We start from the raw sequence: 27,740 nt of genomic DNA, 5'->3' as shown, positions 1-27,740 counted from the left end.
TGTGTAATATCCCACTCTGTGTGTGTGTGTCAGGTGATGGGTTTGTGTAATATCCCACTCTCTGTGTGTGTGTGTCAGGTGATGGGTTTGTGTAATATCCCACTCTGTGTGTGTGTCAGGTGATGGGTTTGTGTAATATCCCACTCTCTGTGTGTGTGTCAGGTGATGGGTTTGTGTAATATCCCACTCTCTGTGTGTGTGTGTGTCAGGTGATGGGTTTGTGTAATATCCCACTCTGTGTGTGTGTGTGTCAGGTGATGGGTTTGTGTAATATCCCACTCTGTGTGTGTATGTCAGGTGATGGGTTTGTGTAATATCCCACTCTCTGTGTGTGTGTGTCAGGTGATGGGTTTTGGTCTCTATCTGATGGACGGTAACGTCAGTAACATCTACAAACTAGACGCCAAGAAGAGGATCAACCTGGGAAAGATCGACAAGTTCTTCAAGGTTGGTGTGTGTGTGTATGTGTGTGTGTGTGTGTGTGTGTGCGCTCTCCACACCAAAGCAGCCATCTAACTTTTCCTTGTGGCCATGTCAGTACTTTAACACCAGTATGTTATTATTGGATCACACATCCTGACTGAAGCTCTGTCTGTCTGTCTCTGTCTGTCTGTCTGTCTCTGTCTCTGTCTGTCTGTCTATCTCTGTCTATCTCTGTCTGTCTCTGTCTGTCTGTCTCTGTCTATCTCTGTCTGTCTCTGTCTCTCTGTCTGTCTCTGTCTGTCTATCTTTGTCTCTGTCTGTCTCTGTCTGTCTCTCTCTGTCTGTCTCTGTCTGTTTGATGCCTCAGCTGCAGGTGGTGCCTCTGTTTGGAGATATGCAGATAGAACTATCACGTTACATAGAGACCAGCGCCCACTACGAGGAGAACAAGTCCAAGTAAGAACATCAGCCATCTTTAAACTGACAAACTCTGAAAACTCAGACCTAACAAGTCTTGAACCACAGCCTCTACCCCACAGGTGTCAAACTCAACCCCAGCCTCTACCCCACAGGTGTCAAACTCAACCCCAGCCTCTACCCCACAGGTGTCAAACTCAACCCCAGCCTCTACCCCACAGGTGTCTAACTCAAACCCAGCCTCTACCCCACAGGTGTCTAACTCAACCCCAGCCTCTACCCCACAGGTGTCAAACTCAACCCCAGCCTCTACCCCACAGGTGTCAAACTCAACCCCAGCCTCTACCCCACAGGTGTCAAACTCAACCCCAGCCTCTACCCCACAGGTGTCAAACTCAACCCCAGCCTCTACCCCACAGGTGTCAAACTCAACCCCAGCCTCTACCCCACAGGTGTCTACCTCAACCCCAACCTCTACCCCACAGGTGTCAAACTCAACCCCAGCCTCTACCCCACAGGTGTCTAACTCAACCCCAGCCTCTACCCCACATGTGTCAAACTCAACCCCAGCTCCTACCCCACAGGTGTCAAACTCAACCCCAGTCCCTTAATTGGTTAGTTAGGAACTCCCCACACCTGGTTGTCTAGGTCTTAATTGGTTTGTTAGGAACTCTCCACACCTGGTTGCCTAGGTCTTAATTGGTTAGTTAGGAACTCCCCACACCTGGTTGTCTAGGTCTTAATTGGTTAGTTAGGAACTCTCCACACCTGGTTGTCTAGGTCTTAATTGGTTTGTTAGGAACTCTCCACACCTGGTTGCCTAGGTCTTAATTGGTTAGTTAGGAACTCCCCACACCTGGTTGTCTAGGTCTTAATTGGTTAGTTAGGAACTCCCCACACCTGGTTGTCTAGGTCTTAATTGGTTAGTTAGGAACTCTCCACACCTGGTTGTCTAGGTCTTAATTGGTTTGTTAGGAACTCTCCACACCTGGTTGTCTAGGTCTTAATTGGTTAGTTAGGAACTCCCCACACCTGGTTGTCTAGGTCTTAATTGGTTAGTTAGGAACTCTCCACACCTGGTTGTCTAGGTCTTAATTGGTTAGTTAGGAACTCCCCACCCCTGGTTGTCTAGGTCTTAATTGGTGAGTTAGGAACTCTCCACACCTGGTTGTCTAGGTCTTAATTGGTTAGTTAGGAACTCCCCACCCCTGGTTGTCTAGGTCTTAATTGGTTAGTTAGGAACTCTCCACACCTGGTTGTCTAGGTCTTAATTGGTTAGTTAGGAACTCCCCACCCCTGGTTGTCTAGGTCTTAATTGGTTAGTTAGGAACTCCCCAGACCTGGTTGTCTAGGTCTTAATTGGTTAGTTAGGAACTTCTCACACCTGGTTAGGTCTTTATTGGTTAGTTAGGAACTCTCCACACCTGGTTAGTTCTTAATTGGTTAGTTAGGAACTCTCCACACCTGGTTGTCTAGGTCTTAATTGGATACATATTGAAAGGAAATAGCAAAAATCAGCATATACTCAGCCCTCTCCTGTCCCCTGACTCTCCTATAGGTGGATGTGTACCCAGAGCTTCACCTCCCCCAGTACAACCTGTGTGAACCCTGACCTCTCTCCTACAGGTGGACGAGTACCCAGAGCTCCATCTCTCCCCAGTACAACCTGTGTGACCTCTGACCTCTCTCCTACAGGTGGACGTGTACCCAGAGCTCCATCTCTCCCCAGTACAACCCCTGACCTCTGACCTCTCTCCTACAGGTGGATGTGTACCCAGAGCTCCATCTCTCCCCAGTACAACCTGTGAACCCTGACCTCTGACCTCTCTCCTACAGGTGGACGTGTACCCAGAGCTCCATATCACCCCAGTACAACCTGTGTGAACCCTGACCTCTGACCTCTCTCCTACAGGTGGACGTGTACCCAGAGTTCCATCTCTCCCCAGTACAACCTGTGTGAACCCTGACCTCTGACCTCTCTCCTACAGGTGGACGTGTACCCAGAGCTCCATCTCTCCCCAGTACAACCTGTGTGAGCAGATGGTTCAGATTCGTGATGACCACATCCGGTTCATCTCTGAGCTGGCTCGCTACAGTAACAGTGAGGTAGTGACCGGGTCAGGCCTGGACAGTCACAAGTCAGACGAGGAGTACAGGGAACTGTTTGACCTGGCACTCAGAGGGTTACAGCTGCTGTCCAAGTGGAGCACACACGTCATGGAAGTGGTGAGTAGGGGAACGGGGGTGTGTGTGTGTGTGTGTGTGTGTGTGTGTGTGTGTGTGTGTGTGTGCGGTTTATGTTAAGAAGGGGACGTGTGTAGTCCGCGCTTGGTTCCATATATTTTTATTTCTTTATTTTAATGAATTAAGTCATTATATTTCTACCAGGTCCTGTGATTTTCAGTTTACTCTGACACCATATTCTCTCTCTCAGTACTCGTGGAAGCTGGTCCACCCGACAGATAAGTTCTGTAACAAGGACTGTCCTGGCACAGCGGAGGAGTATGAGAGAGCTACACGTTACAACTACACCTCAGAGGAGAAGTTTGCCCTGGTCGAGGTCATCGCCATGATCAAGGGACTGCAGGTCAGAAACACACACTGTACCAACAGACAGCTAGGTCATGACATCGTTGGGACGCTTACAGAATAGTAACATAGCATTGTTTCACCACCGTGGGTCTACTTTGGTGTTGATGATGGTATCTGCGTTGTAGGTGTTGATGGGTCGTATGGAGAGCGTATTCAACCAGGCCATAAGGAACACCATCTATGCAGCCCTGCAGGACTTTGCCCAGATGACCCTCAGAGAGCCTCTACGTCAGGCCGTACGCAAGAAGAAGAACGTTCTCATCAGGTACCATACTGGCTGCACTCATTCTTGTTCAACTGTTAACATATTTCAGACAAGAGAACCTCTTAAGAGGTACTGTAGCATCTTGTTATCTGGTCTTGATGAAAAACACCTTGGAAAAAGGCTCAAGTCCCCTCAAAGGCTCAAGTGTGCGTACGGCACAATTTTCACTGTTTGCTAGATACAGTAGAACCATGGACCTTCCATCGTTAGCTAGGCTGCTTCCTAAATGGCCCCCTATACCTATGGCCCTGGTCAAAAGTAGTGCTATGGGCCCTGGTCAAAAGTAGTGCACTATATAGGGAATAGGGTGCAATTTGGGACATACCGATAGTCATTCTCTATATTGCTGATTCTCTGATAACCTTCTGTCTCTCTCTAGTGTCCTGCAGGCGATCCGTAAGACCATTTGTGACTGGGAGGGGGCTCGGGAGCCTCCCAATGACCCTTGTCTCAGGGGGGAGAAGGACCCCAAGGGAGGGTTCGACATCAAGGTGCCCCGAAGAGCTGTGGGACCCTCGAGCACACAGGTACACCAGGGTAGAGAGAGAAGGGTAACAGAGGGCTAGGGGAATTAGGAAGAGACTGATGTGACTCGGGGATGGAGGCTGTAGGGACAGGACCAAGTGCAGGGACTTTGTAAGGGAATGGACTATTTAGACTTTTCTCTCTCTCTCGTTCCCTATCAAGCTGTACATGGTTCGTACCATGCTGGAGTCGTTGATAGCTGATAAGAGTGGTTCTAAGAAGACTCTACGCAGTAGTCTAGATGGACCCATAGTACTGGCTATAGAAGACTTCCACAAACACTCCTTCTTCTTCACACACCTGCTCAACTTCAGCGGTATGTACACACACACACACACACACACACACACACACACACACACACACACACACACACACACACACACACCAACCATTCAATTGATCACCTCCATCCTCACCTTGTTATTTGTTCTTTCCTTCACCTCCCATCCTGTCATAATATCATGTTTTTTATCTCCTGTTATAATTTCATGCTATTTATCTCCTGTTATAATATCATGCTATTTATCTCCTGTTATAATTTCATGCTATTTATCTCCTGTTATAATATCATGCTATTTATCTCCTGTTATAATATCATGCTATTTATTTCCTGTTATAATATCATGCTATTTATCTCCTGTTATAATATCATGCTATTTATCTCCTGTTATAATATCATGCTATTTATCTCCTGTTATAATATCATGCTATTTATCTCCTGTTATAATTTCATGCTATTTATCTCCTGTTATAATTTCATGCTATTTATCTCCTGTTATAATTTCATGCTATTTATCTCCTGTTATAATATCATGCTATTTATCTCCTGTTATAATATCATGCTATTTATCTCCTGTTATAATATCATGCTATTTATTTCCTGTTATAATATCATGCTATTTATTTCCTGTTATAATATCATGTTTTTTATCTCCTGTTATAATTTCATGCTATTTATCTCCTGTTATAATATCATGCTATTTATTTCCTGTTATAATATCATGCTATTTATTTCCTGTTATAATATCATGCTATTTATCTCCTGTTATAATATCATGCTATTTATCTCCTGTTATAATATCATGCTATTTATCTCCTGTTATGATATCATGCTATTTATCTCCTGTTATGATATCATGCTATTTATCTCCTGTTATAATATCATGCTATTTATCTCCTGTTATGATATCATGCTATTTATCTCCTGTCATAATATCCTGCTATTTATCTCCTGTCATAATATCATGTTATTCCTATCCTGTCCTGTATTAGTGTCATGTTATTCCCCTCCTGTCCTGTACTAGTGTCATGTTATTCCCCTCCTGTCCTGTATTAGTGTCATGTTATTCCCCTCCTGTCCTGTATTAGTGTCATGTTATTCCCCTCCTGTCCTGTATTAGTGTCATGTTATTCCCCTCCTGTCCTGTATTAGTGTCATGTTATTCCCCTCCTGTCCTGTATTAGTGTCATGTTATTCCCCTCCTGTCCTGTATTCGTGTCATGTTATTCCCCTCCTGTCCTGTATTAGTGTCATGTTATTCCCCTCCTGTCCTGTAGAGGTGCTGCAGCACTGCAGTGACCTGTCTAAGCTGTGGTTCAGGGATTTGTAGGGATTTGTAGTTTTGCTTGATGTCTACTTTGATGCTAAATAGCACTTTTGAATGTGAAAATAAATAGAGCTGAGTATATTGATAAAAGTCACCTTGATAAAAGTCACCTTGATCAAGAGAGTTACATGGTTAAGACTTCACGCCAGGGGGAGCCTACACGAAAAACTTTCTTTAAGTGTTTCTAAAATTCCCTATGGGCAAAATTAATGGTGAAAAAATGATTGGAACCATTTCCTTGTTAGACCGCTAGGTTTTATGGGTATTATGACACCTCCACTGCGGAGCACTATAATAATATGTTGTAATTTCCCCTCCCATCCTGTGGTAGCACTGTAACACTGCTGTGACCTGTCTCAGCTGTGGTTCAGAGAGTTCTTCCTCTAGTAATAATATAATAATATCATGTTATTCCCTTCCTGTCCTCCAGAGGCGCTACAGCACTGCTGTGACCTGTCTCAGCTGTGGTTCAGAGAGTTCTTCCTGGAGCTGACCATGGGTCGCAGGATCCAGTTCCCCATCGAGATGTCCATGCCCTGGATTCTCACAGATCACATTCTGGAGACCAAGGAGCCATCCATGATGGAGTAAGACCCTGTTTAGACCACTGTGTGTGTGTGTGTGTGTGTGTGTGTGTGTGTGTGTGTGTGTGCAGGTGAGGGAGTAGAACAGACAAGAGTAGAGAGAGATGGAGGGTGAGGGACAGATGTTGTCTCTCTGTTGTCATTGTGTCCATGCTGAGTCTGTGTGTGTTTGTGCCTGCTGATGCCATCCTGCCTGTTGTTTCTCCCAGGTATGTGTTGTACCCTCTGGACCTCTACAATGACAGTGGCTACTACGCTCTGACCAAGTTCAAGAAACAGTTCCTCTACGATGAGATAGAGGCTGAGGTAAACTAGCACGAAACAAAGATGGCCGCCTCAGAAATCATAAAATGACAAGTAATTTATCACCGATCCCCACAAGAGTAGTGAGGTAGGGATTCTGTTTTTCCTACAGGTGAACCTGTGCTTCGATCAGTTTGTCTACAAGCTGGCTGACCAGATATTTGCCTACTACAAAGCCATGTCTGGAAGGTAAGAGACGGCTGGAGGCACCACAGTAAACAGATACAAGACTGAATCATGTTGTTGAGGGGGTTAAATCAAGCAGTGAAGGATGTTGTTGTGTGTTTTGCTCCACAGTGTCCTCCTGGACAAGCGTTTCAGGGCAGAGTGTAAAAACTATGGTGTGATCATCCCCTACCCCCCCTCCAACCGGTATGAGACCCTGCTCAAACAGAGACACGTACAGGTAGGTCTGTCGTACACCACCCTGGGTGACCACATGTCCGTGATTATCTGGGACAGTCTCACTTTTTGTCCCGCATCCAAGAAATCATATCCCACATTTTATTAACAACAACCACAAATGTACAATAAAAGGATTTGTCCCGGATTTCAGTCAGACTTCCTATTGATTTGATGAGAATTGACATTCCAGCCTGTCTCTCTTGCAGTCACGTTGCCCTTATGACAAGATATTATATGATAAGGACGTGGTGGGGGGTGTTAAACACTTCTCCAATCATTGATGAGATCTGATATTCTCTGCACCGCATCACATTTTTCAAATCCTTTCGGGCTAAATACCAGCTGAACTTGGAGAGGACAATTTACTACTTACACAAAGCAAGCGTCTAACGAAGAGCTAGACAAGTCAGTAAAGGGCAGTATTAGACTGAAAGATTTACTCTATTTACACTGGTGTTTGTTCTTCACTGGTTGCCCTTTTCTTGGGGCAACAATTCACAAATCTTGCTGCTGTGATGCACACTGTGGTATTTCACTCAGTAGAGATTGGAGTTTATCAAAATCGGGTTTGTTTTCGAATTCTTTGTGGATCTGTGTAATCTGAGGGAAATATGTCTCTCTAATATGGTCATACATTGGGCAGGAGGTTAGGAAGTGCAGCTCAGTTTCCACCTCATTTTGTGGGCTACGGCGGCCTTTCTCAATAGCAAGGCTATGCTCACTGAGTCTGTACATAGTCAAAGTTTTCCTTAATTTTTGGGTCAGTCACAGTGGTCAGGTATTCTGCCACTGTGTACTCTCTGTGTAGGGCCAAATACCATTCCAGTTTGCTCTGTTTTTTTGTTAATTTGTTTGTTAATTCTTTCCAACGTGTCAAGTAATTATCTTTTTGTTTTCTCATGATTTGGTTGGGTCTAATAGTGTTGCTGTTCTGAGGCTCTGTGGGGTCTGTTTGTGTTTATGAACAGCCCCAGTACCAGCTTGCTTAGGGGACTCTTCTACAGGTTCATCTCTCTGTAGGTGATGGCTTTGTTAAGGAAGGTTCTCTCTCTCTCTCTTTTTCTTTCTCTCTCTCTCATGCTCTCTCCCTCTCTCTCTCTCTTTTTCTTTCTCTCTTTCTCTTTCTTTCTCTCTTTCTCTCTCTTTCTCTCTCTTTCTCTCTCTTTCTCTCTCATTCTCTCTTTTTCTTTCTCTTTCTTTCTCTCTTTCTCTCTTTCTTTCTCTCTTTCTCTGTCTTTCTCTCTCTCTTCCTCTCTCTCGCTCTCTCTCATCCTGTCCTCCCTCTCTCCAGCTCTTAGGTCGCTCCATCGATCTGAACCGTCTGGTCACCCAGAGGATCTCAGCAGCCATGTACAAGTCTCTGGACCAGGCCATCAGTCGCTTTGAGAGTGAAGACCTCACCTCCATTGTGGTGAGAACACCAGGGCAGGGGCATACTGTATACTGTGGTCTCAACCTTCCCACACACCATACAACCAACACTACTTCACACTCCTAGCTCTGCGTCAAATGTACACTCTCAGATAGCATACTGTCAGTCACATTTCACACACCAGGCTCACTCTCATTGGTCCTGTCCTGTCCTCTTGGCCCTATGCTCCACTGGCCACAATATTACCTGCTTTTGTTCTATCTTTTCATTATCATTATCTCTGTCCTGTCTGTCTGTCTGTCTGTCTGTCTGTCTGTCTGTCTGTCTGTCTGTCTGTCTGTCTGTCTCTGATCGATCGACCCAACCCATCAGGAGTTGGAGTGGTTGATGGACATCAACAGACTGACTCATCGTCTGCTCTCGAAGCACATGACCCTGGACAGCTTCGACGCCATGTTCCGCGAGGCCAACCACAATGTGTCTGCCCCCTACGGACGCATCACGCTCCATGTCTTCTGGGAACTCAACTTTGACTTCCTCCCCAACTACTGCTACAACGGCTCCACCAACCGGTCAGTGGTAGGGGGAAGGGGGAGTTTTTGGGTAGTCTTGGTTCACAAGTTTACGGTTCTTGGGTAGTCTTGGTTCACAAGTTTATGGTTCTTGGGCAGCTGATTGCCGGTCTACCAAAACATCGCTCAGGTTCAGCAGTTGGCTATTTATATTCCATTTAGTCATTCCCTAAGTGGACTCCTGCTCATGACCCCTGAACTCTATCTCATTCCCTGTGTCCTCAGCTTCGTTCGGACTGCCATCCCCTTTACCCAGGAGCCTCAGCGAGACAAGCCGGCCAACGTGCAGCCGTACTACCTGTATGGGTCTAAGGTATATACTGTGTACTGTCTGCTATTTTCATTCAACTATAGAAATGAGAAAGATGTGTACCTATTTTTAGAGCACTTTTGAGAGCATGTTTCTGATGTAATGTTTCCTCTCCCTCCCCCAGCCTTTGAACATTGCCTACTCACACATCTATAGCTCCTACAGGAACTTCGTAGGCCCGCCCCACTTCAAGACCATCTGTCGTCTCCTTGGTTACCAGGGCATCGCCGTGGTGATGGAGGAACTGCTCAAGATAGTCAAGAGCCTGGTATTATGGGCTATTTGTCTCTCATTGTCTGAATGTACTCCTACATAGCAGCCTCTGTTAAAAAAGTTGATCCAACTAATCTCCTCTCTTTTTATCCTCTCCCTCTGATAGTTCCTCCCCCTCTTCCTCTGATACTTCCTCTCCCTCTGATACTTCCTCTCCCTCTGATACTTCCTCTCCCTCTGATAGTTCCTCCCCCTCTTCCTCTGATACTTCCTCTCCCTCTTATACTTCCTCTCCCTCTGATACTTCCTCTCCCTCTGATACTTCCTCTCCCTCTGATACTGCCTCTCCCTCTGATACTTCCTCTCCCCCTGATACTTCCTCTCCCCCTGATACTCCTCTCCCTCTGATACTTCCTCTCCCTCTGATACTTCCTCTCCCTCTGATACCTCATCTCCCTCTGATAGTTCCTCTCCCTCTGATACTTCCTCTCCCTCTGATACCTCCTCTCCCTCTGATACTTCCTCTCCCTCTGATACTTCCTCTCCCTCTGATACTTCCTCTCCCTCTGATACTTCCTCTCCCTCTGATACTTCCTCTCCCTCTGATAGTTCCTCTTCCTCTGATACTTCCTCCCCCTATCTCTCTGATACTTCCTCTCCCTCTGATACTGCCTCTCCCTCTGATACTGCCTCTCCCTCCCCCTCTGATACTTCCTCTCCCTCTTATACTTCCTCTCCCTCTTATACTTCCTCTCCCTCTGATACTTCCTCTCCCTCTGATACTTCCTCTCCCTCTGATACTGCCTCTCCCTCTGATACTTCCTCTCCCCCTGATACTTCCTCTCCCCTGATACTTCCTCTCCCTCTGATACTTCCTCTCCCTCTGATACTTCCTCTCCCTCTGATACTTCCTCTCCCTCTGATACCTCCTCTCCCTCTGATACCTCCTCTCCCTCTGATAGTTCCTCTCCCCTGATACTTCCTCTCCCTCTGATACTTCCTCTCCCTCTGATACTTCCTCTCCCTCTGATACTTTCTCTCCCTCTGATACTTTCTCCCCCTCTGATACTTCCTCTCCCTCTGATACTTTCTCCCCCTCTGATACTTCCTCCCCCTCTGATACTTCCTCCCCCTCCCCCTCTGATACTTCCTCTCCCTCTGATACTTCCTCTCCCTCCCCCTCTGATACTTCCTCTCCCTCTGATACTTCCTCTCCCTCTGATACTTCCTCTCCCTCTGATACTTCCTCTCCCTCTGATACCTTCTCTCCCTCTGATACTTCCTGTCCCTCTGATACTTCCTCCCCCTCTGATACTTCCTCCCTCTGATACTTCCTCTCCCTCTGATACTTCCTCCCCCTCTTATACTTTCTCTCCATCTGATACTTCCTGTCCCTCTGATACTTCCTCCCCCTCTGATACTTCCTTCCTCTGATACTTCCTCTCCCTCTGATACTTCCTCCCCCTCTTATACTTTCTCTCCATCTGATACTTCCTGTCCCTCTGATACTTCCTCCCCCTCTGATAATTCCTCTGCCTCTAATACTTCTTCCCCTCTGATACTTTCTCCCCCTCTGATACTTCCTCTCCCTCTGATACTTCCTGTCCCTCTGATACTTCCTCTACCTCTGATACTTCCTCCCCCTCTTATACTTTCTCTCCATCTGATACTTCCTGTCCCTCTGATACTTCCTCCCCCTCTTATACTTCCTCCCCCTCTTATACTTTCTCTCCATCTGATACTTCCTGTCCCTCTGATACTTCCTCCCCCTCTTATACTTCCTCCCCCTCTTATACTTTCTCTCCATCTGATACTTCCTGTCCCTCTGATACTTCCTCCCCCTCTTATACTTCCTCCCCCTCTTATACTTTCTCTCCATCTGATACTTCCTGTCCCTCTGATACTTCCTCCCCTCTGATACTTCCTCTCCCCTTTGATACTTTCTCTCCCTCTGATACTTCCTCTCCCTCTGATACTTCCTCTCCCTCTGATACTTTCTCCCTCTGATACTTCCTCTCTCCCTCTGATACTTCCTCTCCCTCTGATACTTCCTGTCCCTCTGATACTTCCTCTCCCTCTGATACTTCCTCCCTCTGATCTCTCCCTCTGATACTTCCTATCCCTCTGATAATTCCTCTCCCTCTGATACTTCCTTCCCTCTGATACTTCCTCTCCCTCTGATACTTCCCTCCCTCTGATCCCTCTGATACTAATTTCTCTCCCTCTGATACTTTCTCCCCCTCTGATACTTCCTCTCCCTCTGATACTTCCTCTCCTCCCCCTCTGATACTTCCTCTCCCTCTGATACTTTCCCTCTGATACTTCCCTCCCTCTGATACTTCCTCTCCCTCTGATACTTCTCTCCCTCTGATACTTCCTGTCCCTCTGATACTTCCTCCCTCTGATACTTCCTCCCTCTGATACTTCCTCTCCCTCTGATACTTCCTCCCTCCCTCTTATACTTCTCTCCTCTGATACTTCCTGTCCCTCTGATACTTCCTCCCCCTCTGATAATTCCTCTGCCTCTAATACTTCTTCCCTCTGATACTTTCTCCCCCTCTGATACTTCCTCTCCCTCTGATACTTCCTGTCCCTCTGATACTTCCTCTACCTCTGATACTTCCTCCCCCTCTTATACTTTCTCTCCATCTGATACTTCCTGTCCCTCTGATACTTCCTCCCCCTCTGATACTTCCCTCTCCCCCTCTTATACTTTCTCTCCATCTGATACTTCCTGTCCCTCTGATACTTCCTCCCCCTCTGATACTTCCTCCCCCTCTGATACTTTCTCTCCCTCTGATACTTCCTGTCCCTCTGATACTTCCTCCCCCTTCCTCCCCTCTGATACTTCCTCCCCTCTTATACTTTCTCTCCATCTGATACTTCCTGTCCCTCTGATACTTCCTCCCCCTCTGATAATTCCTCTGCCTCTAATACTTCTTCCCCTTTGATACTTTCTCCCCCTCTGATACTTCCTCCCCCTCTGATACTTCCTCTACCTCTGATACTTTCTCCCCCTCTGATACTTCCTCCCCCTCTCCCTCTGATACTTCCTGTCCCTCTGATACTTCCTCCCCCTCTGATACTTCCTCCCCCTCTGATACTTCCTCCCTCTGATACTTCCTCTCCCTCTGATACTTCCTATCCCTCTGATAATTCCTCTGCCTCTAATACTTCTTCCCCTCTGATACTTCCTCCCTCTGATACTTCCTCTCCCTCTGATACTTCCTCTCCCTCTGATACTTCCTCCCCCTCTGATACTTCCTCTCCCTCTGATACTTCTCCCCCTCTGATACTTCCTCCCCCTGATCTCCCCTCTAATACTTCTTCTCCCTCTGATACTTCCTCCCCTGATACTTCCTCTCCCTCTGATACTTCCTCCCTCTGATACTTCCTCTCCCTCTGATACTTCCTCTCCCTCTGATACTTCCTCCTCCTCTCCCTCTGATACTTCCTCCCCCTGTGATACTTCCTCCCCCTCTCCCTCTGATACCTTCTCTCCCTTTGATTCTTCCTCTCCCTCTGATACTGCCTCTCCCTCTGATACTTCCTCCCCCTCTGATACTTCCTCTCCCTCTGATACTTCCTCTCCCTCTGATACTTCCTCTCCCTCTGATACTTCCTCCCCCTCTGATACTTCCTCTCCCTCTGATACTTCCTCTCCCTCTGATACTTCCTCTCCCTCTGATACCTCCCTCTGATACTTCCTCTCCCTCTGATACTACCTCTCCCTCTGATACTGCCTCTCCCTCTGATACTTCCTCCCCCTCTCCCTCTGATACTTCCTCTCCCTCTGATACTTCCTCTCCCTCTGATACTGCCTCTCCCTCTGATACTTCCTCTCCCTCTGATACTTCCTCCTCTGATACCCTCTGATACTCCCTCTCCCTCTGATACTTCCTCTCCCTCTGATACTTCCTCCCCCTCTTCCTCTGATACTTCCTCTCCCTCTGATACTTCCTCTCCCTCTGATACTTCTGATCTCCCCTCTGATACTTCCTCTCCCTCTGATAGTTCCTCTCCCTCTGATAGTTCCTCTCCCTCTGATAGTTCCTCTCCCTCTGATACTTCCTCTCCCTCTGATACTTCCTCTCCCTCTGATACTGCCTCTCCCTCTGATAGTTCCTCTCCCTCTGATACTGCCTCTCCCTCTGATACTGCCTCTCCCTCTGATACTGCCTCTCCCTCTGATACTGCCTCTCCCTCTGATACTGCCTCTCCCTCTGATAGTTCCTCACCCTCTGATACTTCCTCTCCCTCTGATACTTCCTCTCCCTCTGATACTTCCTCCCCCTCTTCCTCTGATACTGCCTCTCCCTCTGATACTTCCTCTCCCTCTGATAGTTCCTCTCCCTCTGATACTTCCTCTCCCTCTGATACTTCCTCTCCCTCTGATACTGCCTCTCCCTCTGATACTTCCTCTCCCTCTGATACTTCCTCTCCCTCTGATACTTCCTCTCCCTCTGATACTTCCTCTCCCTCTGATACTTCCTCTCCCTCTGATACTTCCTCCCCCTCTGATACTTCCTCTCCCTCTGATACTTCCTCTCCCTCTGATACTTCCTCTCCCTCTGATACTTCCTCTCCCTCTGATACTTCCTCTCCCTCTGATACTTCCTCCCCCTTTCCCTCTGATACTTCCCTCTGATAGTTCTCTCCCTCTGATAGTTCCTCTCCCTCTGATAATTCCTCTGCCTCTAATACTTCTTCCCCTCTGATACTTCCTCTCCCTCTGATACTTCCTCTCCCTCTGATACTTCCTCTCCCTCTGATACTTCCTCTCCCTCTGATACTTCCTCTCCCTCTGATACTTCCTCTCCCTCTGATACTTCCTCCCCCTCTTCCTCTGATACTGCCTCTCCCTCTGATAGTTCCTCTCCCTCTGATAGTTCCTCACCCTCTGATACTTCCTCTCCCTATGATACCTCCTCTCCCTCTGATACTTCCTCTCCCTATGATACCTCCTCTCCCTCTGATACCTCCTCTCCCTCTGATACCTCCTCTCCCTCTGATACTTCCTCTCCCTATGATACCTCCTCTCCCTCTGATACTTCCTCTCCCTCTGATACTTCCTCCCCCTCTTCCTCTGATACTGCCTCTCCCTCTGATAGTTCCTCTCCCTCTGATAGTTCCTCACCCTCTGATACTGCCTCTCCCTCTGATACTTCCTCACCCTCTGATACTGCCTCACCCTCTGATACTTCCTCTCCCTCTGATACTTCCTCTCCCTCTGATACTTCCTCACCCTCTGATACTGCCTCTCCCTCTGATACTTCCTCCCCCTCTGATACTTCCTCTCCCTCTGATACTTCCTCTCCCTCTGATACTTCCTCTCCCTCTGATACTTCCTCTCCCTCTGATACTGCCTCTCCCTCTGATACTTCCTCTCCCTCTGATACTTCCTCTCCCTCTGATACTGCCTCACCCTCTGATACTGCCTCTCCCTCTGATACTTCCTCTCCCTCTGATACTGCCTCACCCTCTGATACTGCCTCTCCCTCTGATACTGCCTCTCCCTCTGATACTGCCTCTCCCTCTGATACTTCCTCTCCCTCTGATACTGCCTCACCCTCTGATACTGCCTCTCCCTCTGATACTGCCTCTCCCTCTGATACTTCCTCCCCCTCTGATACTGCCTCACCCTCTGATACTTCCTCTCCCTCTGATAGTTCCTCACCCTCTGATACTGCCTCTCCCTCTGATACTTCCTCACCCTCTGATACTGCCTCACCCTCTGATACTTCCTCTCCCTCTGATAGTTCCTCACCCTCTGATACTGCCTCTCCCTCTGATACTTCCTCACCCTCTGATACTGCCTCTCCCTCTGATACTTCCTCTCCCTCTGATACTGCCTCTCCCTCTGATACTTCCTCTCCCTCTGATACTGCCTCCTCTCTCCCTCTGATACTTCCTCTCCCTCTGATACTCCCCTCTGATACTGCCTCATCCTCTGATACTTCCTCTCCCTCTGATACTTCCTCTCCCTCTGATACTGCCTCTCCCTCTGATACTTCCTCTCCCTCTGATACTTCCTCTCCCTCTGATACTTCCTCCCCCTCTGATACTTCCTCTCCCTCTGATACTGCCTCTCCCTCTGATACTGCCTCTCCCTCTGATACTTCCTCCCCCTCTTCTCTTCTCTACTTAGTTGCAGGGCACTATCCTGCAGTATGTGAAGACTCTGATACTTCCTCCCCCTCTTCTCTGCCCTACTTAGTTGCAGGGCACTATCCTGCAGTATGTGAAGACTCTGATCGAGGTGATGCCTAAGATCTGTCGCCTGCCGCGCCACGAGTACGGATCCCCAGGTTGGTTCATTGTAGAGGAGAGGTAGTTCAGTGATCCCACAGCAAATGTCTAGGCTTTAGCTCAGAGGGCTAACACAGGCATGACTCGAACAGACAACCCAGGTTTGAAACCCGGTCAGTCCCAGACAATAACACTTCCTCTTGTTGTCCCATCATATTATAGTCCTCTGACAGATCAGATGAGATATGCTTGATTAGCATGTTTCTCTATGAGCAGGGATTATAGGCTAGGTAGATTAGTGGTGTTCTGTACTGTAACAGGCTGTACTTCTTGTATGCCTGATCTCTGTCAGCACTTCCTGATCCTCCTAGAGCTGTAGCTCCTGGTTCAGCTGCTGCACAAGACAGACAGACAGACAGACAGACAGACAGACAGACAGAGAGTTTAGTGACGGAACAGACATCGTCATAATCACCATGACACAGTTGATAATCCCACCATACCTGGATGTTCAGAGATCCCATCATCAGACTGCTGTGTGTTTATCAGTCAAGGACAGTCCGTTTCTTACTATTTAACTCCATGGGATCAGATCTGGATCTGTTATTTTAACATTGAACTATTTTAACTTTGTAGATGTAACTTTTAACTGTGTTCTGGCCATAATAGCCATATCCTCTTAAATCTCCTCCGGACACAGCCAGAAAAGGACAGGCCACCCCTCAGAGCCTGGTTCCTCTCTAGGTTTTTCCTAAGTTCCTGCCTTTCTAGGGAGTTTTTCATAGCCACCGTGCTTCTACATCTACATTGCTTGCTTTTTGGGGTTATAGGCTGGGTTTCTGGAACAGTGCTGATGTAAAAAGGGCTTTCTAAAATCTAAAATACATTGATTGATTGTCCTTCCCTGCCAGGTATCCTGGAGTTCTTCCACCACCAGCTGAAGGACATTATAGAGTACGCAGAGCTGAAGACAGATGTCTTCCAGAGTCTCAGAGAGGTGGGGAACGCCATCCTCTTCTGTCTGCTCATCGAACAAGCTCTGGTGAGTCCCTCTTCTTCTCCTTATTCACCTCTATCCCTTCCTCTCCTCTGTTCTGTCCTCCCCTCCTTCCCCCATCCTCTCCTGCTTCACCTGTATCCCTTCTTTCTCTTTCTCCTTTCATCTTCCCTTCTCTTTCCTCTCCCCTCTCTCTCCTCTCCCCCTATCCTACTCTCATCACCTCTCTCCTCTCCCCTATCCTACTCTCTCTCTCCTCTCCCCCTATCCTACTCTCATCACCTCTCTCCTCTCCCCCTATCCTACTCTCATCTCCAGAAGACTCTCCTATCCCCTTATCCTCTCATCCCCTATCCTACTCTCATCACCCTCCCCTCTCCTCTCCCCCTATCCTCACTACTCTCTCCTCTCCCCCTATCCTACTCTCATCACCTCTCTCCTCTCTCTCCTCTCCCCCTATCCTACTCTCATCACCCTCTCCTCTCTCTCCTCTCCCCTATCCTACTCTCATCACCTCTCTCCTCTCTCTCCTCTCCCCCTATCCTACTCTCATCACCTCTCTCCTATCCCCTATCCTACTCTCATCACCTCTCTCCCCCTTCCCTCCTCCCCCTATCCTACTCTCATCACCTCTCTCCTCTCCCCTCTCTCTCCTCTCCCCCTATCCTACTCTCATCACCTCTCTCCTCTCTCTCCTCTCCCCTTATCCCTGGCATCACTCTCATCATCCCCCTCTCTACTCTCATCTCCTCTCCCCCTATCCTACTCTCATCCCCTATCCTCTCTCATCCTCCTCCTCTCTCCTCTCACCCCTATCCTACTCTCATCACCTCTCTCCTCTCCTCTCTCTCCTCTCCCCTAATCCTACTCTCATCACCTCTCCCTCTCCCCCTATCCTCTCCCTCTCATCACCTCTCTCTCCTCTCCCCCTATCCTACTCTCATCACCTCTCTCCTCTCCAACTCTCATCACCTCTCTCCTCTCTCCCCTATCCTACTCTCATCACCTCTCTCCTCTCCCCCTATCCTACTCTCATCACCCTCTCCTCTCCCCCTATCCTACTCTCATCCCCACCTCTCTCCTCTCCCCCTATCCTCACTCCCCCTCATCACCTCTCTCCTCTCCCCCTATCCTACTCTCATCACCTCTCTCCTCTCCCCCTATCCTACTCTCATCACCTCTCTCCTCTCCCCCTATCCTACTCTCATCACCTCTCTCCTCTCCACCCTCTCTCCTCTCTCTTCTCTCCCCCTATCCTACTCTCATCACCTCTCTCCTCTCCCCCTATCCTACTCTCATCACCTCTCTCCTCTCCCCCTATCCTACTCTCATCACCTCTCTCCTCTCCCCCTATCCTACTCTCATCACCTCTCCCCTCTCTCTCTCCTCCCCCTATCCTACCTCATCACCTCTCTCCTCTCTCTCTCTCTCTCTCTCCTCTCCCCCTATCCTACTCTCTCATCACCTCTCTCCTCTCCCTCTCTCCTCTCCCCCTATCCTACTCTCATCTCCTCTCCCCTCTCTCTCCTCTCTCTCCTCTCCCCCTATCCTACTCTCATCACCTCTCTCCTCTCCCCCTCTCCTCTCCCCTATCCTACTCTCATCACCTCTCTCCTCTCCCCCTATCCTACTCTCATCACCTCTCTCCTCCTCTCCCCCTATCCTACTCTCATCACCTCTCTCCTCTCCCCTCTCTCCTCCCCCTATCCTCTCCTCTCTCCTCCTCTCCCCTCCCTATCCTACTCATCCCCTCTCTCCTCTCCCCCTATCCTCTCTCTCCTCTCCCCCTATCCTACTCTCATCTCCTCTCTCTCTCCTCTCCTCCTCATCTCCTCTCCCCCTATCCTACTCTCATCCCCTCTCTCCTCTCCCCTATCCTACTCTCATCACCTCCTCCTCTCCTACTCTCATCACCTCTCTCCTCTCCTCTCTCTCCTCTCCCCCTATCCTACTCTCATCACCTCTCTCCTCTCCCCCTATCCTACTCTCATCACCTCTCCTCTCCCCCTATCCTACTCTCATCACCTCTCCCTCTCCCCCTATCCTACTCTCATCACCTCTCCTCTCCCCCTATCCTACTCTCATCACCTCTCCCCCTCTCTCCTCCTCTCCCCCTATCCTACTCTCATCACCTCTCTCCCTCTCTCCTCTCCCCTCCCCCTATCCTACTCTCATCACCTCTCTCCTCTCTCCCCCTATCCTACTCTCATCACCTCTCTCCTCTCCCCCTATCCTACTCTCATCACCTCTCTCCCCTATCTCTCCCCTCCTCCCCCTCATCCACCTCTCTCCTCCTCTCCCCTATCCTACTCTCATCACTCTCTCCTCTCCCCCTATCCTACTCTCATCACCTCTCTCCTCTCCCCCATCCCTCTCTCCCTCTCTTCTCTCCCCCTATCCTACTCTCATCCTCTCTCCTCTCCCCCTATCCTACTCTCATCACCTCTCTCCTCTCCCCCTATCCTACTCTCATCACCTCTCTCCTCTCCCCCTATCCTACTCTCATCACCTCTCTCCTCTCCCCCTATCCTACTCTCATCACCTCTCTCCTCTCCCCCTATCCTACTCTCATCACCTCTCTCCTCTCCACCCTCTCTCCTCTCTCTCCTCTCCCCCTATCCTACTCTCATCACCTCTCTCCTCTCTCTCCTCTCCCCCTATCCTACTCTCATCACCTCTCTCCTCTCCCCCTATCCTACTCTCATCACCTCTCTCCTCTCCCCCTATCCTACTCTCATCACCTCTCTCCTCTCCCCCTATCCTACTCTCATCACCTCTCTACTCTCTCTCCTCTTCTCTCCCCCTATCCTACTCTCATCACCTCTCTCCTCTCCCCCTATCCCTCTCTCATCACCTCTCCCCTCTATCCTACTCTCATCATCCACCACCTCTCTCCTCTCCCCTATCCTACTCTCATCACCTCTCTCCTCTCTCCCCTATCCTACTCTCATCACCTCTCTCTCCTCTCCCCCTATCCTACTCTCATCACCTCTCCCTCTCCCCCTATCCTCTCTCTCCCTCTCCTCTCCCCCTATCCTACTCTCATCACCTCTCTCCTCTCCCCCTATCCTACTCTCATCACCTCTCTCCTCTCCCCCTATCCTACTCTCATCACCTCTCCCCTCTCCACCCTCTCCTCTCTCCTCTCCCCCTATCCTACTCTCATCACCTCTCTCTCCCTCCTCTCTATCCCTCTCCCCTCTCCTCTCCCCCTATCCTCTCATCACCTCTCCTCCTCTCCCTCCCCCTATCCTACTCTCACTCACCTCTCTCCTCTCCCTCCCCCTATCCTACTCTCATCACCTCTCTCCTCTCCCCTCTCTACTCCTCTCTCCCCCTATCCTACTTCTCTCTCCACCCTCTCCTCCTCTCCTCTCCCCCTATCCTACTCTGTCTCCTCTCTCTCCTCTCCCCCTATCCTACTCTCATCACCTCTCTCCTCTCCCCCTATCCTACTCTCATCACCTCTCTCCTCTCCCTACTACTGTCATCATCTCCTCTCTCCCCCTATTACTTTCACCTCTCTCCCTCTCCCCCTATCCTACTCTCATCACCTCTCTCCTCTTATCCTACTCTCACAACCTCTCTCCCTCTCTCTCCTCTCTCCTCTCCCCCTACTCTCATCACCTCTCTCCTCTCTCTCCTCTCCCCCTATCCTACTCTCATCACCTCTCTCCTCTCCCCCTATCCTACTCTCATCACCTCTCTCCTCTCCCCCTATCCTACTCTCATCACCTCTCTCCTCTCCCCCTATCCTACTCTCATCACCTCTGCCTCTCCCCCTGATCCCCTCTCACCTCTCTCCCCTCTCCTCTCTCCCCCTATCCTACCTCATCTCTCTCCTCTTTCCCCTATCCTACTCCTCATCACCTCTCCTCTCATCCTACTCCTCTCCATCCTCCTCTCCCCCTATCCTACTCTCATCCCTCCTCTCCCCTCTCCTCTCTTTGAACTCTACCATCCTCTCTCCTCTCCCCCTATCCTACTCTCCCCTATCCTACTGACTCTCCTCTCCCCCTATCCTACTCTCATCACCTCTCTCCTCTCCCCCTATCCTACTCTCATCACCTCTCTCCTCTCCCCCTATCCTACTCTCATCACCTCTCTCCTCTCCCCCTATCCTACTCTCCATCACCTCTCTCTTCTCCCCTCTCTTTTCCTCTCTTCTATTCCTCCCGTTCCCACTTTTTCTTCTCTAATTCTTTCTCTCTCAGTGTCACCTTTGCAAGCTCAGAAATATTGACTGTTACTTGTCAGGCGATTTCTCCTTTGGTTTTCTGTCTGTTTGAATATATCTGTTTCTATCGCAGTCTCAATAAACTTTCACCCTCCAGAAATGTTGATATTGACTGTATCTGAATTGCAACTCTATTCTTTATTTCACGCTGGCAACTACTACAGGTGGTAAGAGCTCTTGTCTTTGGTAACAAACACACACCCTGACTGATCTCTCTCTCTCTATTGGTTCCTGACTGATCTCTCTCTCTCTCTCTCTCTCTGCTGTTGTTTTGGGCTGCCGTGTTTCTCTGCTTTTCTATTCAACATCTTACCCTGACACCCAAAGTTTAACCTCCGGAGGGCCATGAAAGCCAAGAATTGAGATTAAAAAATGTTTTAAGAAAGTAAAGAACATCCAAGAATAGAATCATTATTCTATAATTTGAAATACCATAATTTGAAATAAATGCATAATAAAAAGTGACTATCTTAGAGTATCTCTTCATGTCCTTGGCTCCCATGTGTGTTTCTGGGTGTGTTTCTGTTAAGTATGTGCTCAACTTCTGCCTCTATACTCTCTGTCCACACTGGCTTCTCTCTCAATGCCTGTCACTCTTTACATCCTCATACCCTCTGGTCTGTCTCATTCTCTGACTGCCTTGTGTGTCTATATATAGTGTATATAGTGTGTGTTTGTACTGGCTGATCACAGCATGCAGATCATTCTGTCTTCCATAGCTTTTTAGTGGAGCTTTTCCTGATCTGGATCTCTTGTTGTTTTCTGATTCTCTTTGTTCTATTGGTTCTAACACCAGTTTAACCATGCGTTTAGTTCCATATTCCAGCCATTCCTATTGGTTGACCAGACCTGAGTGACAGTAGCCTGTAGTATGACTGAGGGGTGAGGTGACCAGAGGTTAGACCAGACCTATGACACGTCAGTCCAGTGTGATATACTGTACTACACATCCTCCTGTACTTAGTGGCGCAGCCTCCTGTACTTAGTGGCGCAGCCTCCTGTACATAGTGGCGCAGCCTCCTGTACATAGTGGCGCAGCCTCCTGTACTTAGTGGCGCAGCCTCCTGTACTTAGTGGCGCAGCCTCCTGTACTTAGTGGCGCAGCCTCCTGTACTTAGTGGCGCAGCCTCCTGTACATAGTGGCGCAGCCTCCTGTACATAGTGGCGCAGCCTCCTGTACATAGTGGCGCAGCCTCCTGTACTTAGTGGCGCAGCCTCCTGTACTTAGTGGCGCAGCCTCCTGTACATAGTGGCGCAGCCTCCTGCACATAGTGGCGCAGCCTCCTGTACATAGTGGCGCAGCCTCCTGTACTTAGTGGCGCAGCCTCCTGTACTTAGTGGCGCAGCCTCCTGTACATAGTGGCGCAGCCTCCTGTACTTAGTGGCGCAGCCTCCTGTACATAGTGGCGCAGCCTCCTGTACATAGTGGCGCAGCCTCCTGTATTTAGTGGCACGTCCTCCTGTACATTCTCACAGCGTATGTACCTCTGACTCCAATCATTACTAATGAGTATAACACCTCCCTCCCATCACCACTAACTACCCCATGTAGTATACAGGAGAGATTTGGGCTGGTGTTCAATATCACCTCTCTCTCATCCCAGTCCCAGGAGGAGGTGTGTGACCTGCTTCATGCAGCCCCCTTCCAGAACATCCTCCCCAGGGTCTACATCAAAGGTATGTGATACAGGTCCAGGCGTGTGGATCCTGATTGAGAACAAGGTGGATGGGTGGGAAAAGGAGGTCAATATTATGCATATCTGACGGATGTGTGTGTGTGTAGAGGGGGAGCGTCTGGAAGTCAGGATGAAGAGGCTGGAGGCTAAGTATGCTCCACTCCATCTGGTGCCCCTCATCGAGAGGCTGGGGACCCCTCAGGTGAGCTCTACCTGCTTGTCATCACCATCCACACCTCATCACCTGGCTCTCTGTCCTGACCCACAGACAGTTTCCACAATCTTGGTTTGAAATATAGAAATTTGTAAGGGCAGCCATATTGGCACCAAAGTTCCAAAACAATTAAACGTTCCCAATTTTATCTGCTCCACCTTACTCCCTGTTCTCCTTCCTTCCTCTCCTAATGTTTCCTTTCCTCCTCTTTTTCAGCAAATAGCTATAGCCCGTGAGGGGGATCTGTTGACCAAGGAGCGTCTTTGCTGTGGCCTGTCCATGTTCGAGGTGATCCTTACAAGGATCCGTAGTTTCCTGCAGGACGCCGTGTGGCGAGGCCCGCCTCCCACCAATGGCGTGATGCATGTGGACGAGTGTATGGAATTCCACCGCCTCTGGAGCGCCATGCAGTTTGTTTACTGCATACCCGTCGGCACTCACGAGTTCACCGCAGAGTGAGTTACTGTAGAGGGCATGGCAGCGTACTCACACACACACAGTAAGGAGTGAGTTATTGTAGAAGGCATGGCAGCGTACTCACACACACAGTAAGGAGTGAGTTATTGTAGAAGGCATGGCAGCGTACTCACACACACAGTAAGGAGTGAGTTATTGTAGAAGGCATGGCAGCGTACTCACACACACAGTAAGGAGTGAGTTACTGTAGAGGGCATGGCAGCGTACTCACACACACAGTAAGGAGTGAGTTACTGTAGAGGGCATGGCAGCGTACTCACACACACAGTAAGGAGTGAGTTACTGTAGAGGGCATGGCAGCGTACTCACACAGTAAGGAGTGACTTACTGTAGGGGGCATGGCAGCGTACTCACACACACAGTAAGGAGTGAGTTACTGTAGAGGGCATGGCAGCGTACTCACACACACAGTAAGGAGTGAGTTACTGTAGAGGGCATGGCAGCGTACTCACACACACAGTAAGGAGTGAGTTACTGTAGGGGGCATGGCAGCGTACTCACACAGTAGGGAGTGAGTTACTATAGGGGGCATGGCAGCGTACTCACACACACAGTAAGGAGTGTGTTACTGTAGGGGGCATGGCAGCGTACTCACACACACAGTAAGGAGTGACTTACTGTAGGGGGCATGGCAGCGTACTCACACAGACCGTAAGGAGTGACTTACTGTAGGGGGCATGGCAGCGTACTCACACACACAGTAAGGAGTGTGTTACTGTAGGGGGCATGGCAGCGTACTCACAAGTAGGGAGTGAGTTACTATAGGGGGCATGGCAGCGTACTCACACAGTAAGCAGTGTGTTACTGTAGGGGGCATGGCAGCGTACTCACACAGTAAGGAGTGTGTTACTGTAGGGAGCATGGCAGCGTACTCACACAGTAAGCAGTGTGTTACTGTAGGGGGCATGGCAGCGTATTCACACAGTAAGCAGTGTGTTACTGTAGGGGGCATGGCAGCGTACTCACACAGTAAGCAGTGTGTTACTGTAGGGGGCATGGCAGCGTACTCACACAGTAAGGAGTGTGTTACTGTAGTCCTCTCAGTGCTGTTTAGTGCACATGCACAGTAGTAGATAAAGCAATCACTATCCAATCAACTGAGCTTGATTTGTAAAGTGTTTTCTACAAATACAAAGTACTTATTAAGTTTCTGTATGTATCCTCTGCAGGCAGTGTTTTGGTGACGGGCTGAACTGGGCAGGCTGTTCCATCATCGTGCTGTTGGGTCAGCAGCGCCGCTTCGACCTGTTTGACTTCTGCTACCACCTGCTCAAGGTGCAGAGGCAGGACAGCAAGGACGAGATCATCAAGAACGTGGTGGGTACCCACTGATGCCATGCACACATCTACTTTGTTTTAACCAGCATGCTAACACAGAAGTAAGATGACAGAATGGATTAAGAGATATGTCAACTGCTGGCTATTTTTTTTTATATGAGAAGAGGAAGCTCACCATCTTTATGGTGGCGAGTCCTTGGCTACTACAATCCTAGTCTGTGATTTTAATTTTATCATTGGATTCAAACCCCATCTCTCTATCTATCTATCTATCTATCTATCTATCTATCTATCTATCTATCTATCTATCTATCTATCTATCTATCTATCTATCTATCTATCTCTCTCTATCTCTCTATCTCCCTCTCTATCTATCTATCTATCTATCTATCTATCTATCTATCTATCTCTCTCTCTCTCTCTCTCTCTCTCTCTCTCTCTCTATATCTCTCTATCTCTCTATCTCTCTATCTCTCTATCTCTCTATCTCTCTATCTCTCTATCTATCTATCTATCTATCTATCTATCTATCTATCTATCTATCTCTCTATCTATCTATCTCTCTATCTCTCTATCTCTCTCTCTATCTATAGCCACTGAAGAAGATGGCTGACCGCATCAGGAAGTACCAGATCCTGAACAATGAGATCTTTGCCATCCTCAACAAGTACATGAAGGCTGTGGAGACCGATAGTTCCACCGTGGAGCATGTCCGCTGCTTCCAGCCACCTATACACCAGTCCCTGGCCACAACGTGCTGAGAAGAACACACACGCTACATACACACACACACACACAGTACAAATACACACACACCAACCCAAATCATCACCACACAGTCTGCCTCTCTTTGGCCTTGTACTCAGACTCTCGGAGCCTTAAGATTCCAGAGGTCTGTCTGACTGTACACCATTTTGGCACCAAATATTCCATACAAATGACATTCCAATTTGCATTCCAGAATGCAACTGTCTTGGAACTTTTCGTGTCAACATGGCGACCGTTAAAAAGTGTAAATCTCGAACTGAGTTTTCTGAAGTCTGAATATTTTAGGCCCATAACCACAGTCTAGTTTTAGAGGTGTGGGTGTTTTCAGATGTTAGTTTTTCTGTTCCCAACCCATGTGACTCTCACACCCAGACTCAGCATCCCTTCTCCTGTCACTAGAGCTATATGTCACATGGATGGGCTCAGTAATACACAACTGCCAATCCTGAGTGGTTACAGATCTGCAGTAATGCCCTGCTTCCCCTCTAGTCACAATGAACAGTCTATCAGATACCTCTGAGAAACCATTTAGTGAGCATCAACAATCAACCTACATAAAAGATGATAGATATGCTGGAATAATCTCCAAAACCTCAACGCATACAAATAATCTGATTCTGAAATGACCTATCACCTGAGATTATTATTTCGTAGATGACGTACGAAAGCAAACCCAACCTCCATTTTATTGAATTGCTTCATGAAGTCCACACGGGTGCTAAGTATTATGATGATACTTAATTACACCAAAGTCATCAGTGGCATTTCACCCCATAACATCCATAATATGATCATCACACAAGTCAAGCTGTCCATTCATTCATCCCAGGGGCTAACGTGTGTGTGTGTCCCAAATGGCACCCTATTCCCTATATAGTGCACTACTTTTGACAAGCTCCTATAAGGAATAGGGTGCCATTTGGATGTAGCCCCACATCTCCTTGGACATACCCATGCTTAGTAAACCAGTGTCATAGGAGTAGTTAGCCACACCTCTTCTCTCCTCACACAACCCTACTGTTTCAAATAGCATAACAAGGACACTTGACTGCATAACAAGGACACTTGACTGCATAACAAGGACACGTGACTGCATAACAAGGACACTTGACTGCATAACAAGGACACGTGACTGCTTTTCTTAGTTGCTTTATTTATTTTTCACTTATTTGGGGGGTTTTAGCCTCTGAGTATAATTTTTATTCAGTTCCATTCTCCGTTGGAAATGTCACTGTTGAACTAAAAAGAGAAGTGTTGAGTGTTGTAATTGTTATTGTTTTTAATTCATTATTGATAATTACATTTTTCATCCTTGGTATAACTTTCCTCTTCTACTGACGAGAATCCTAATCCTCACCTACTTTTTGATTTCTTGTCAGTTTATTGAACATTTTTATATTCTGTATGTGTGCTTAATACAGTGATATTGTTTACCATTTTTGAAATTATTGACAACATCTTCATCTGCATGTGTGTGTTTTTTTGTTTTGTTTTTCCGGAGTAAAAAAAACGTTAGAAATAATTCTTGGTTGTCAAATAACAAAAGAGACCAGGATGACTTTACTGTATTAGATAGATTTGTTCAGAGAGTGAATGGAAGATGTTGGTAGTATCACACGACCAATCCAACTCCTGTACAGTTCATTCCCTCTATAGAAGAAGAATTAAAGCAATCAAGCAGTTGCATTTTCACTGTTTAGGTACGAATTACACACAAGAGATGGAGAGAGGGCAATTTCCTAAATATATTAAATATTCCATATTATTGGATTTTTTTTTCGAGATCGAGAGAGGGCAAATTTCCTAAATATATTCAATATTGTTGGATTTTTTTTTCTTTAGCAGTGTTATCAGTCCTTTGACGCTGTTTTTTTTATTCTTATGAATGAAAGTTAATCGTTACACCTATGAAGGAGCGACCATATTTTCAGTTTGAATAAAAAAAACAAAATTAAGTTTAGTTTCCTGTAATTGTTCCAATTGTCCTTTTTTAAATTATCTTTATCCACACAACTACACCTTAATGTTCATTGAATGAGTGAATCTATTGATAAGTAAAAGTTATCAGTGCATCATTTTCCAACATGTTAGCATGACAAGAAGAGCGATATATTGTAAAGGGTACGTTTGTGACAGGCTTTTGTTCATGATATTGTTGTACAAGTGATCATGTTTTGTGATACAAAAAAGGAGTAAAAGAGAATATAAAATGTACAACGAATGGTCCTGCAAAAGGAAATTAAATTGTATTTC

General features: G+C 47.7%; 1 protein-coding gene across 2 annotated transcripts; it reads left to right on the top strand.

The window, feature by feature from the left end:
* Window positions 1–346: 346 nt before the first annotated feature.
* LOC135545563 (cytoplasmic FMR1-interacting protein 2-like) lies at window positions 347–27,442 on the top strand. 2 transcript variants are annotated; one of them, XM_064973256.1, is made up of 22 exons: window positions 347–447; window positions 791–879; window positions 2,829–3,066; window positions 3,275–3,427; window positions 3,558–3,697; window positions 4,077–4,224; window positions 4,385–4,538; window positions 6,263–6,419; window positions 6,626–6,722; window positions 6,832–6,908; window positions 7,017–7,125; window positions 8,416–8,535; window positions 8,869–9,068; window positions 9,294–9,381; window positions 9,503–9,646; window positions 15,809–15,899; window positions 16,752–16,882; window positions 22,679–22,751; window positions 22,858–22,952; window positions 23,181–23,419; window positions 24,611–24,758; window positions 25,313–27,442. In XM_064973256.1, the coding sequence occupies exons 1-22, from the start codon at window positions 367–369 to the stop codon at window positions 25,478–25,480; spliced, it is 2,940 nt and encodes a 979-aa protein (XP_064829328.1). In that variant the 5' UTR covers window positions 347–366; the 3' UTR covers window positions 25,481–27,442. The 2 variants fall into 2 exon arrangements, with proteins under 2 accessions (XP_064829328.1, XP_064829327.1); XM_064973255.1 differs by having other exon boundaries at window positions 16,752–16,885.
* The last annotated feature ends 298 nt before the right edge of the window (window positions 27,443–27,740 follow it).

Source organism: Oncorhynchus masou, chromosome 9 (assembly GCF_036934945.1).
Source record: "Oncorhynchus masou masou isolate Uvic2021 chromosome 9, UVic_Omas_1.1, whole genome shotgun sequence".
In the NCBI taxonomy this organism is placed as follows: Eukaryota; Metazoa; Chordata; class Actinopteri; order Salmoniformes; family Salmonidae; genus Oncorhynchus; species Oncorhynchus masou.
The sequence above is the reverse complement of the archived record's forward strand: the minus strand, read 5'-3'. Positions and strand labels throughout refer to the sequence as shown.

What these genes read in the sequence shown, in the direction of transcription:
- LOC135545563 (XM_064973255.1), top strand. Translation starts at nt 367, where the DNA reads ATGGACGGTAACGTCAGTAACATCTACAAACTAGACGCCAAGAAGAGG. An exon ending in CCATGATCAAGGGACTGCAG is followed by an intron (nt 3,428 to 3,557) that starts GTCAGAAACACA and finishes TCTGCGTTGTAG; the next exon opens with GTGTTGATGGGTCGTATGGA. An exon ending in ACGAGATCATCAAGAACGTG is followed by an intron (nt 24,759 to 25,312) that starts GTGGGTACCCAC and finishes CTCTATCTATAG; the next exon opens with CCACTGAAGAAGATGGCTGA.